This window comes from Pseudoliparis swirei, chromosome 11 (genome assembly GCF_029220125.1).
Source record: "Pseudoliparis swirei isolate HS2019 ecotype Mariana Trench chromosome 11, NWPU_hadal_v1, whole genome shotgun sequence".
Classification (NCBI taxonomy): domain Eukaryota; kingdom Metazoa; phylum Chordata; class Actinopteri; order Perciformes; family Liparidae; genus Pseudoliparis; species Pseudoliparis swirei.
In genome coordinates, this window is record NC_079398.1 from 20,089,875 (window position 1) to 20,103,729 (window position 13,855).

General features: G+C 42.5%; 1 protein-coding gene across 2 annotated transcripts in view; it reads left to right on the forward strand.

Annotated features, from left to right (window-relative positions):
* The window catches only part of LOC130201070 (afadin-like), a 30,630-nt gene that overhangs the window by 13,255 nt on the left and 3,520 nt on the right, over positions 1-13,855 (forward strand). The window contains exons 4-10 of one of the 2 annotated variants that reach the window (XM_056425745.1): positions 3,794-3,920; positions 11,299-11,497; positions 11,613-11,681; positions 12,110-12,216; positions 12,307-12,456; positions 12,597-12,691; positions 12,830-12,970. In XM_056425745.1, the coding sequence (XP_056281720.1) occupies positions 12,123-12,216; positions 12,307-12,456; positions 12,597-12,691; positions 12,830-12,970 (480 nt within the window). In that variant the 5' untranslated portion in view covers positions 3,794-3,920; positions 11,299-11,497; positions 11,613-11,681; positions 12,110-12,122. Of the gene's footprint in view, positions 1-3,793; positions 3,921-11,298; positions 11,498-11,612; positions 11,682-12,109; positions 12,217-12,306; positions 12,457-12,596; positions 12,692-12,829; positions 12,971-13,855 lie in introns of those variants that run through there. The other variant, XR_008833127.1, reaches the window with a different exon arrangement.

Sequence of the window (13,855 nt, forward strand, 5' to 3'; positions counted from 1 at the left end):
CAGCTTTGGTTCTGCCCGCCGGCTCCAGTCCCCGGTGTTCTGTCGCCAGCTTTGGTTCCCCCCGTCGCCGGCTCCAGTCCCCGGTGTTCTGTCGCCAGCTTTGGTTCCCCCCGTCGCCGGCTCCAGTCCCCGGTGTTCTGTCGCCAGCTTTGGTTCTCCCCGTCGTATCATGACACCCACCCACCCACCTACCTGTTGATGTTGACCTTGAGGACGTCTCTCACCTGGAGGACGTTCCTGAGAACGGACTTGAGGATTGCCCCCTCCTTAAGGACGTTCCTGAGGACGGCCCTCACCTGGAGGACATTCCTGAGGACGGCCTTGAGGAGGGTACTCACCTTGAAGTCAGTTCTCACCTTGAGGACATCGGAGACGGCCCTGTGGTGGCAGGTATACCTATTTTTTTATTTTTGGGATGGGTATTTTTTCCAGCTCTGTGACTCTGTCCTGCATCTTGTTCTTCATTTTGTCCAGCTCTGTGACTCTGTCTTGCATCTTTCTCCCAAAGGTGCCGAGAGTCTTCTTCTTGAGCCAAAGGCAGAGGTCCTCCAGGTTCTTGCTTTGGTCCGTGAGCTGCTTGACTTCTGACTCGTGGGTTTGTTGAGACTGAGCCATGACCTGCTTCTCCAGCTCCAACCGTGCTGTCTCTTCGAGCTGCTCCTCCAATTTCTCTTCCACAGCTCTGCGTTCTGAGAGCAAGTTCTTGATGCTATTCTCCCAGCACTTTTCTCTCAGCTCGCTCTTCTGCTCAAGAGCGTTGAATTTGTCCTTCCAGACCTGGGTCTCAACTGTGAGACTGTCGATCGCCTCCTCCAGGATATTGCTTTGATCCGTGAGCTGCTTGACTTCTGACTCGTGGGTCTGTTGATACCGAGCCAGGACTTGCTTCTCCAGATCCAACTGTGTCTCGGCGAGCTGCTCCTCCAATTTCTCTTCCTTAGCTCTGTGTTCTGAGATCAAGTTCTTGATTTCTTTGTCCCAGAAGATTAGTCTCAGCTCGCTCTTCTGCTCAACAGCGTTGAATTTGTCTTTCCAGACCTGGGTCTCAACTGTCTCAGTGAGACTGTCGATCTCCTTCTCCGGGATCTTGCTTTGATCCGTGAGCTGCTTGACTTCTGACTCGTGGGTCTGTTGATACCGAGCCAGGACCTGCTTCTCCAGCTCCAAATGTGCTGTCTCTTCGAGCTGCTCCTCCAATTTCTCTTCCACAGCTCTGCGTTCTGAGAGCAAGTTCTTGATGCTATTCTCCCAGCACTTTTCTCTCAGCTCGCTCTTCTGCTCAAGAGCGTTGAATTTGTCCTTCCAGACCTGGGTCTCAAGTTTCTGGGTGAGACTGTCTTCCAGTTGGCTCAGTTGCACCTGAGGCACCTGAGGCTCAACTTTCAGAGTTTTTTCCAGGTCTTCGCTTTTCTCCTGCTCAAGGTCGTCGTTGCTCTCGCTCAGCAGCTGGCTTTGGGTCTCAACTGTCTCAGTGAGACTGTCGATCTTCTGCTCCAGGATCTGCTTCTCCAGCTCCAACCGTGTTGTCTCTGCGAGCTGCTCCTCCAATTTCTCTTCCACAGCTTTGCGTTCTGAGAGCACGTTCTTGATGTTATTGGCCCAGAAGATTAGTTTCAGCTCGCTCTTCTGCTCAAGAGCGTTGAATTTGTCCTTCCAGACCTGGGTCTCAAGTTTCTGGGTGAGACTGTCTTCCAGTTGGCTCAGTTGCACCTGAGGCACCTGAGGCTCAACGTTCAGAGTTTTTTCCAGGTCTTCGCTTTTCTCCTGCTCAACAAGGTCGTCAACAAGGTCGTCGTTGCTCTCGATGAGCAGCTGGCTTTGGGTCTCAACAGTCTCAGTGAGACTGCTGATCTCCTCCTCCAGTGGAGGCTCAGCTGTCAGTGTCGCTGAGCTCTTTTTTTCCATGTCTGCACTTGTCTCCTGCTCCAGCGCTTCAGTGGTCTGGCTTACCAGCTTGCTTTGATGTTTGTTCTCTTTCTGCAGCTCAAGAATTTTCTTGTCCTTCTTCTGGAGCTGGTTCTTGAGATTATTGATTGTATCCTCATGACAAAAAATAATCCACTTCAGACTGGCTGTATGTGTCGGAGATCCTGGAATTTCCTTAGGTTGGCTTTGATGTTGACCTTGAGGACGTTCCTGGGAACAGACTTGAGGATTGACCCCACCTTGAGCATATTCCTGAGGACGGCCCTCACCTGGAGGACATTCCTGAGGATGGCCTTGAGGAGGGTTCTCACCTTGAAGTCGGTTCTCACCTTGAGGACCTCTCTGAAGATGACCTTGGAGACGGCTCTGTGGTCGATCCTGAGGATGGACTTGTTGACGACCTTGTTGACGACCTTGAGAACATTCCTGAGGACGGCCTTGATGAATGTATTCATCTTGAAGATGACCCTCACCTTGAGGACGGCATTGTTGACGGCCCTGTGCACGATCCTGAGGACGGCCTTGTTGACGTACTTGTTGACGGGCTTGAGGACGGCCAGCGCCGTTTCTTTGGGTATTTCCGCGATCCATTTAGTAGAGTGGAGAAGTGGATGTGTGTTGAAGATCTCTGTAGTGTGTCTATAATAAGACAGTGGTGGTTTATTAGTGACTGTGGCGCACAGTAAAAGACTTTGCTGGTCTTTGAATGGCTGGTTGTCAAATATCCTGCTGTGGAAGCTGTGAAAGCTGTGAGAAAAAGCAATGCATCTGCTGCTATATATATATTCTGGAGTGGCTTTAATCTGTGTCACACATGACGTCACACTGTCACACATGATGTCACACATGATGTGAGATCAAGGGCGCTCCAGAACCACGGCTGAGCGATGCGCGCGCCGGCATCGGAGCTCCGCTGCGCACGAGCCGAGAATAGTTGTTGGGGGCTAGTGAGTGTCTGCTCACACGGGGTGTGGTGAGTGATCACGGCTGAGGGAGGGCGCGCCGGCAGCGGAGCGCCGCTGCGCGCGGGCCGAGAATAGTTGTTGGGGGCTAGTGAGTGTCTGCTCACACGGGGGGTGGGGGGGGGGGGATAGTGAGAGTGTGCGCGCATCACGGCTGAGCGATGCGCCCGCCGGCATCGGAGTTCCGCTGCGGGCGAGGGGGGGGGGGGACGACGACGACGACGACGACCCTGTATATAATAAATACTAACACATTTGTAAAATGTTTCCCCTGTTTGTCAACCTCATGGCTTATCGCCATGGAAACAGTTTATTTCCGCCGTCCACCACTGAAGAGATGACCACTATTTTAGATGTTGTGTAAGTCCCACAAACGTCGGACCATCAAGCCCTCGTGTCTGGGTTCATAATTGTAATATTATATAATATTATCCAGTAAAAGACTACAAAACCCAGAGTGTGTGTGTGTGTGTGTGTATATTATTTGAATGTATTTATATTATTTAATGTAATAATTAATATAATGTAGGGGACTCTGTTGGACATCACATAATTCACAATACTAGTAGGTTGGTGTGCAGGATACGTGACCGGGTCCCTTTAAGAGCTGGGAGCGTAACCAGGGCAACGGGGTGGCATCGAGGGGTTTAAAGGTCACGAGGTGTCAGTGTCACGGGGAAAATGTTTGGTATGAGGAAATAAACGGCCACAGTGTGTGCAGCCAAAGAAAGTTACTTTGTCCATCGCGTTCATTCCCGCGCTCCTACAATAATATATATAATAAATACTAACACATTATTAACATGTTTACTCATTTTGGAATATTCCAATTATTACGCATATGGTAATATTATTTAAATATATATAAATGGCGTGCTCTGCTTTGTATGTTTTTCATGTGGCAGTGACAGGGGCACCCCCGGGGCAGGACCCATGAGGAGTCATAGAAGATGCTCACAGCCTGGGAGCTTCTGCTCTTCTTAGCCATGTGGGTGAGAAGCACCTCCGCTGGCCCGCTCTCCTTCAGAATCGGTAAATATTCTGCAACTAAATTGAAATATTGTACAGTCTGGTGGCGGCGGGAAAACATGTTGACCCAGGAAGTCTTATAGTTGATGGTTCAGAGAGAGTGAGTTCCACTCACACGTCTAGAATATCCATATGTATGTGCATCAAATGATTTTATTTTCCATGTTAATTGGTAAATCTGTGAATGAAATGAATTTCAAATTGTATTTATCAAGTTTAAAGCAAATTGTTGTTGGAGTATCGGCTCAAATTGATAGAGCAGTCTGACTTCACAGTGTCTCATGGGAAGTACTGGCTAATAAAATCCAATCAAAAGTGTGTGTGCGGGGAAAAAAAACATGTTTCCCTCGTCACATAAGGCTCGAGGTATCAAGTGTGTATTGCAAAGAGAAATTAATTAAATATCTTATAGTAGAGTTTAACCATGTTATATATATATATTCGTGAACTATACGACAATGTGCCATATACATCCATTGCACACATTCCTCAAATGTCTAAAAGATATTAACATATTTTACTCTTTTACTTGGAATAAGTAACCATAACCGTGGTCTTAGTGCCGACTCTTTTAAAATCTTAATATTTGCTCAAACCCAGAGGTTAAATATGTGGATCAATGGTTAGCAGGTTCGTCTTTCAATCAGAGGGTTGGCGGTTCAATACCCACCCTGGTCGATGTGTTGAGCAAGACACTTAACCCTGAACTTCTTCCTGTAGCTGTGTCGACGGTGAATGAATGGAACATGATTGTAAGTCGCCTCAGCGTCAGCTAAATTAAATATAATGCACTATAATATATCGGCTGCTTTCCCCCCTGTTGTGAATGTCAGTTGGAGCTCAGTAGTCATTTCACTGACACATTATAGCATGTATATATATATTTTGATTTCTGAGCGTCAACACTGGACCATTTTATAAATAGTACAAAATAGGATTGCTATAATTTCTGGCTTAGTTAATATTATTGTGGCCGTTTGAACAGTTAAACAGCGCAAAGTCCAGCAGGAACCACGCAGATGTGCTGCGTCTGGAAATTGTGGCAGACTGCTGGACCACAGCTGAGACGAGTGTGGTTCAAAAGTCTCATAAGCAGTCAGTGGGTAGCCAATGGGAGTTGTTCCTTCTTGTTGTTATTCTCCTCCAGTCACCCTGTCGCTCGCCTCCCGTCCACCAAACGTTTGACTGACACTCTCTTCATTTGTGGCGTTAAGTGGTGGAATTTTTGAGTCTTCGGCTATAAAAATAAAAAAATAAAAAGATGCCAGAAGTGAAATGTTTAAGTTCTTTGTCTCCAATGCAGACAGTCTGTACAGTTCTGTAACTCTACAGCTGCTCATCCTGATGAACTCTGTATCATCTGGTCAGATACAGACTAACGGCCTCATAGTGTATAATCAATGCTAATAATACTGCCATTTGTTAAGTGTTGAAAAAGTTGGTAAAAAGTGAACCATACAGATGTTGTATTTATTAATATTATAGATAAATATACCAGTATCGTATTTATGGTATCATATTGTTTTTATGGTCTTGTATCGGGTATCATGATATTTATGGCAGGTATGGGATAGAAGATCGTGACAACCAGGTAGAGGCAGAACAGACTCAAGGAACAGACTCAAGGAACAGACTCAAGGAACAGACTCGAGGAACAGACTCAAGGCTCAGACTCAAGGCTCAGACTCAAGGAACAGACTCAAGGAACAGACTCGAGGAACAGACTCATGGCTCAGACTCAAGGCTCAGACTCAAGGAACAGACTCAAGGAACAGACTCAAGGAACAGACTCAAGGAACAGACTCAAGGAACAGACTCAAGGCTCAGACTCAAGGAACAGACTCAAGGAACAGACTCAAGGAACAGACTCATGGCTCAGACTCCAGGCTCAGCAGAGCACACAAGATTTGAAGACTTGTTCACGCCAAAAAAATAGGAAGTTGGTTCATGAATGACCATATTATATATAATGACAATTTATATGTATTACTATTATTATAGGGCCCGATCACTGACTTTGTGTCAGAATGGAGGACCTATAGATTCACCCCTGACCCGTTTTCATGCCTGCTTTTTACATAATTCATTATGTAACTAAACATTAATATAAATCTAGAAGAATGGGCTCTATCAGTTCATAACTATGTTTGTAACTTATTTGACAGTCTAAGAAATTAATATGAAGCTAAAAAAAAATCTTCTGACAGTGTTACTACCACCAGAGACCACATGGGGGAGTCATGTCTGCATTTGGTCCGGCAACATATTTACTGTTATGACACGTGTGAGCTTTTCTGCAACACTCTTTTATTTCCCTCTAGGTAATAATTTAGTATGGAGGAGAAATTTGATGAATAAATGTTTCCATCTTCAAGGTTATCAATTAGAGGGCCTCAACCAACTCTTTCAAAAAGACAATTGGATTGAAATGGATGAAACCGGAAGTGCAACAATGCACACACACACTCATACTCATACTCATACTCACACTCATACTCACCAGGCCAAGTAAAGTGTTTTAATAAAAACATCAGTTGACAGGACTTGAATGAAGTACAGCAAGTTTTTATTTTTTTATTTAAAAAAACAAAACATCCACACAAAATAAATTCAAAAGCAAAGGTATAAAAACACAGTGATCCGTCTTCCTAGAATACTATCAGAATTGTGCTAGAGTCAATTAATACATAAAACATTAAAGGTTCACTTTAACAAAATCCATTTGCGCTTGTCCTTGTTTTTTAATTTATTTTTCAAGTCTTTCAGTTCCTCAGAATTATTGTCAAAAAGCAAGGCAACTCCAAACCTGCGATCAAACTCCGTTAGATGGGCCTACGGGGCGTATGAATGTCTAAACGTTAAACTCCATCTCACGCAATGTCATTGCAACACGTCACTTCTTCACGTGCACTCGCTCACATGTGAAACTTAAAGTAACATTATGCAACAATTGTACCTTAAAAGAACAGCTTGAAAAAAATTGTGCCGCTACAATCAGTGCGTTTACATGATGGTATAATTCGAATCTTGCTTTAGTCGGACTATGCTATCTTTTGGGGATCTGCTGTTATCCCAATATACATGGCAGTGAGTAATTCGAATCATTGGCCAAAAGCTTGTCATATCCGATACGATAGGTGGCGCTGTTTTCATTACAACTCGTGGTGATACAGCCATTTCCGCTTGACCTCTTCACCACCACCAACAACAACATTTCGAGAAAGATGGCGAACAGAGAGCGAGGCGAAGCTACATCCCTCTACTATTCTTCCATGGTGTTAATAGGAGTACAGCGAATGCAAATGGCGTTATTGGCTGAGTTGATAACGGAGAGAAGATGCTCCAATGTAAATTATGAATATGTAGCTTTTTGGTGTTGTCAACAATATTGTATTCGATCACACGTACTCCACATTCAAACATTTAGAAAACTAGAACGGGCACTCGGTAGAGTGCATACCTTCGCATATCACAAGATTGGGCATTGAATTATGAACATGTTGGCATTAGTTGCATGCCAATTGGACAAAAATGTATCGTGCTATGGTAAAAAAAAGATTTTGACCTTTCCATTACCTTGACCTTGACCTTTGACCCGATTGATCCCAAAATCTAATCAAATGGTCCCCGGATAATAACCAATCATCCCACCAAATTCCATGTGATTCAAGAAGATTTGACCTGTTCATGACCTGTGACCTTGACCTTTGACCCGATCGATCCCAAAATCTAATCAACTGGTCCCCGGATAATAAACAATCATCCCACCAAATTTCATGCGATTCGGTTCAATACTTTTTGAGTTCTGCGAAAGATTTTGACCTGTTCATGACCTTTGACCCGATCGATCCCAAAATCTAATCAACTGGTCCCCGGATAACAAACAATCATCCCACCAAATTGCATGCGATTCGGTTCAATACTTTTTGAGTTTTGCGAATAACACGCATACAAATAAATAAATAAATAAATACACGGCGATCAGAACATAACCTTCCGGCATTTTCAATGCGAAGGTAACAACGTATATAGGCTGAAAACGCGATCGGTATTTCATCTCAACTAAATGTTGTCATTCTTTTGGTTATGTTGTAACAATTCGCCCTTAGCAACTCAATCAAGGGGAAAAGGTACAATACGCACACAAAAAAAGGGAATGGGCGGATCTGCGAATTCTGGTGTTAACTCTCTGCTCAAATGGTCGTAAAAGAAAAACACAGTCGATATGCGGAAACCCAAATGTTATTATATTAAATTCAATGCATCGGCAAGCCCCCAAAATGAACACATACACTACAAACAATCAAACCCACTCAAAACGAAGTATAATCCCCGGATCCCGACAGTCCCCAAAGTCTTTGCAGTCCCCCCAAACAAAAGTAAATGACTGCACGCGCACACACACCCCTCCCCCCCCAAAAGCCGGCAAACAGCTGACCGACCAGGCGGAAACGTGGCGAGGCGCCGCGTTCAATCCCCGCGCTACTTCACCCTAGTCCGGTAGGTGCTGGGCCAGTTCACAGTGTTCCTGCGCAGTCTTCGTATTCGTGATCCCGCCCGTTGGTATAAATCCAAAATAGAAACAGTCGCCGGATTGCATCTACCGGGCTGCATCTATCGTAACTGGGTATTTACGACACTGAAGTAAACCTTAAATACCTCAAAAACTGAAGGGGGCGCTAAAGGGGAAAAACTACATAATGGGGCTTTAAGCCGATATTACAAGGAAATCATTTTGTGAATGGGATGTGTGCAAAAGCCACAACTAGGCCTATATAATACTCTATTATAATAACCTAGTAACATACTTCATATTTCACCACTATGAATACCAACAGCATGAAACCCACACATGCTAAACTGTTTAAAATAGTGTGCTGCTGGTGTACACAAGAATCTCTTGGAGTCTCTTTCATTTAAATATGTTCAAACTTCCACAGTGAACCAACACAATAGTGCGTTTGTATTTTCTTGAGTAGAACACAACAAGCAAAGAGATTTTAGCTCATTTCCAGCTACCATCTTTGTTTGATTATGTAAATACAGTTGCAACTTGGGAAATATCCAAATAAATACAAACCAAAATGAAAACTATTTTGATGCACTTGACCGATTGTCAGTCAAACAGATGCTAGCTAGGTTTTGTGACGAGCATGTAGAATGTGTTAAAAATAAATAAGCTAACGTTATACACTACCGTTCAAAAGTTTGGGATCACTTAGAAATGACTTTATTTTTCAAAGAAAAGCACTGTTTTTTCAATAAAGATAACATTAAATTAATCAAAAACACACACTACATTGTTAATGTGGTAAATGACTATTCTAGGTGGAAACGTCTGGTTTCTAATGAAATATCTCCATAGGTGTATAGAGGCCCATTTCCATCAACTATCACTCCAGTGTTCTAATGGTACATTGTGTTTGCTAATCGCCTTAGAAGACTAATATCTGATTTGAAAACCCGTGCAATTATGTTAGCACAGCTGAAAACAGTTATGCTGGTGATATAAGCTATACAACTGGCCTTCCTTTGAGCTTGAAGTTTGAAGAACAAAATTAATATTTCAAATATTAATCATTATTTGTAACCTTGTCAATGTCTTGACTATATTTTATCTTCATTTGATAAATAAAAGTGTGATTTTTCATGGAAGACACGAAATTGTCTGGGTGATCCCAAACTTTTGAACGGTAGTATATATTACATGGATGAATAAAAAGACACTCTTTTGGTTTGTGTCAAACAACCAAACTAAAATGAATTCCCATTTAATACCAGTGCGAAGATTTGGCAGAAATAGTAATGTTAGCATAACAGCATAAAGCAGCCAGCAAAGTGGGTCCAATTACATTATCAACCACAAGAGGGCAGGAACGTTTTAACGTTAGCTAGCAGCAACCGACAGCATCATAGCGTGAGTTAGCTTTGACGAACACAAACTGAACATCGCCAAAACATCAGCTAGAGTTAACTTACTAACTAATATTAGCAAAAGGGAGGACTTTAGCTTTCTGAAGTTAAACGGTAGTCGCAACCGGTGACAGGTTGTCGGCATCAGGACAGAAAACACTAGACTCATAATTTTAAGTGACGTCAAACATTTGGAGCAGTTGGTGGAACGTTAGCATTCGTCGCGTTAGTTAGCTAACGGCTAGCCGTCATGCAAGTTAAGTGCTACATCTCTGAGCAACTTGTGTAAAAGCTAAGTTGAACCCCTAACCATATGAATTTAATAGCCTATTAAAATGGACTTTTGAGAGAACTGCTGATACGACGAGTACAGATACTGCTTCTATTACAATATCTCGACCGCTACAAGCAAAATGCTATTTCCTGATGACAGGAAGTATTTAATGTCAATACACTCTTGAAATACTAATCCAAAAGTAAGCCTAGGAAACAAGTATCAACTCATTTTACTTTAAGTATCTCAAGTAAATGTACTTTACAGCAGAATGTCTGTATTATTATTATATATTATTGGATATTCGCAAATTAATTTCCATGTACATAATTGAACTAGAATGGGCACTCGGTAGAGCGCATACCTTCGTATATCACAAGATTGGGCATTGAATTATGAACATTTTGGCATTAGTTGCATGCCAATTGGATATAAATGTATCGTGCTATGGTAAAAAAAAGATGTTGACCTTGACCTTTGACCCGATTGATCCCAAAATCTAATCAAATGGTCCCCGGATAATAACCAATCCCACCAAATTTCATGCGATTCAAGAAGATTTTGACCTGTTCATGAGCTTTGACCTTGAACTTTGACCAGATCGATCCCAAAATCTAATCAACTGGTCCCCGGATAATAACCAATCATCCCACCAAATTTCATGCGATTCGGTTCAATACTTTTTGAGTTTTGCGAATAACACGCATACAAATAAATTAATAAATAAATTAATAAATACACGGCGATCAAAACACAACCTTCCGCATTTTCAATGTGAAAGTAATGATGTAAAGTAATTGTTCTAAATTAGGAGTGAAAATGATCACAAGTGAAACCAAGCCAAGCTCAGTAAAAGTACCTCAACACTGTGCTAGTACAGTCCCTGAGAGAATGTCCTTGTACTTTACACCAGACTCTTACGACAGTAACAGTTTATACTGAGGCTTTTACCACTGGTACTGCAAGATCAATCACAGGGACGATATAAGTACAAGATTACTTTCATGTTGTACTTCTCTACCTCTCCGGGGGTTGAGGGGTTTCAGTATTTTCGCTCAGGGTCACAGGAGGCAGATTGAATGTTGCTTCCCTGAAGCCTTGTCACAGAATGACAAAATGCCAATCCATACACTAGAACGACCATTTCCTGAAATATTTCCGCCGTGTGATCCGTACTTGTCATCCTCGCTGCAGGATTTGATCGATGCTGTGGTGACGGCTGCGAAGGCCTCAGCAGATAACCTGATTCGGAGCGAAGGACGGGGCATCCAGCTGGAAGAAAGCCTCGACCTACATCTGCCCTTCCTGCTGCCGGAGGGAGGATACTCCTGTGACACTGTGAGAGGAATCCCGCCGGGGTTTAGGGAATTTTTGGAGCCAATTTGCGGAAAAGGTTCGGGATTCTGAATAGTCTGCCTTTTTTGCAAAATGTGAACATATTGTAACATACCAGGGATGTCGTCGTCTCAGATAAACACACTGGAAAATGGTTATTTCTAACATTCCAGCCGAACTCTAAAGGCGATTGGACCGTGCACTTCAGTGAATCGACTTCCTCCGCAGAGAGCACATGCTTGGTCAGTAAAAACACGTCATGTATCATTTCATTTGAACATAACATGAATGGAGGATACATGTCATATACTCGTCTTTATGTTCTCCTCCATAGGCAGCACACGGAGAGCCAGACGTTGTGACAATCACACTGAACTAGCACAGCTGCTGTAGACGCTTCTTGTTTTTCTCATGAAATTAAAGTGATAAAATACACAACTGTGTGTTTGGTTGGACATTATTATCTAGATATCCAAATACTGAACCAAATAAGTTTTTTTTACCCCCGTGGAAGTTTCCCCAGTTATAGAAGCTCAATCCTGACTTTGAAATAAAGTCATTCAACCTAAAAGAGTTTTTTTTATTTAAATTTAAAAAAAATCTAAAACACAATATCCAAGGATATATAGTCTTTGATATATAATAAAACATAATTCTTCAATTGATTTAGGGCGGCAGCTATTATGATGCAAACCGGCCCCGTCGTGACCTTACAGGTCGCAAAGTTCGGAGCGAGCTACCACGGCCTGGAGGCTCTGCTGGCTAAACCGACACCAGGTGGAAACACCAGAGAACTTCAACCATGGTTTTTTTTTTTTCACTTCTGCTCTGACTCAATTTAGACCCTTTTTCCCCCTGCTTCTCAAGGCCACACCAAGCCCAACGGCAAAGCGCTCAAGCTGTACAGAGATGTGGATCCTGGTCCGTCAGAACGTCTCCAGGGAGGCAGCAAGCGGTCCAAAGACGAGACGATGCAGAGGAACCGCCGACGGTACCGCTCCAACCCCGACATGAACAGTGGGTGCACTTCTGTTGTCGTCGCGTATAGCACTGCTGCTGGGCTCGGAGAGGACAAACCTGCACGTGAAATATGTTTTGATGCCTGAAGGGGAGTCGTGAGGAACAACTCCAGTGTATTTACGATCTCCTTATTTCAGCGGGTTTTTCCCCCGAGGACGGAGATGAACCCGTCGACCCTGTTGTGAGAGCGGACGACACGACTCCCGTCTCCAGTGTCGACCTTTGTGCTGATGTGAGATTGTTCCAGATGTATCCCTTTAATTCATTAAGACATAAAAAATAAAAAAATTGTATTGAAAAAAATAAATAAATCGTTGTTTTTAACAGAATTTGTTTGACAGAATTACCTTTTTTTTGTGTCCATATTTAGACATTTCACAGGGAATACTTGACACTTCCAACCCCGGCATCGCAGGACAAGAACGCATCGGAAAGCCGTCGACCACAGCGAACATTGAACGTGTCTTTGAGGCCTTTAGATGGACGGTACTCCCCTCAGAGGACCTTCATGGTAAGTCTCCGTTCCAGAGTCTTAATGTCCCTCTGGCATCATAACGTGGCGTCATATTTACTATTCACAAAGAAGTCAACACTTAGTGGATAGTAACAACAAATATTATTTCAAGTGGTGTAAATTGAATATTTGTATTTTTTTACTACTTTATACTTCTACTTCGCCACATTTATCTTGCAAAACAAGCAGTACCCATTCTTCTCTTCTCGCGCATTTTTATTTCAATAACATACACACAACTTAGTTTTCTCTTCTTTCCGGCCCCTCTAGAGGGGCCTGACCCCTTGCTTGGGAAACACATGATTAAACTATGTGTGCTAACTGAAATACTATTAATACTTTTAGTCCAGTTTGGTATTTTGTACTTTAACAAAGTACTTTTGACATATTGTGGAAAATGGCTTACATACGTAACACCTCATAGACCTGATTTTATTTTCATAAATTAATGAATGTACAATAGAGAATAGATCACTCCCTATATACAGGACTGTCTCAGAAAATTAGAATATTGTGATGAAGTTCTTTATTTTCTGTAATGCAATTAAAAGAACAAAAATGTCATGTATTCTGGATTCATTACAAATCAACTGAAATATTGCAAGCCTTTTATTCTGATTTATTGCTGATTATGGTTTACAGCTTAAGAAAACTCAAATATCCTATCTCTAAATATTAGAATATCATGAAAAAGTATACTAGTAGGGTATTAAATAAATCACTTGAATTGTCTAATTAACTCGAAACACCTGCAAGGGTTTCCTGAGCCTTGACAAACACTCAGCTGTTATAAATCTTTTTTTTTTACTTGGTCTGAGGAAATATTAAAATTTTATGATAGGATTTTAGAGTTTTCTTAAGCTGTAAGCCATAATCAGCAAT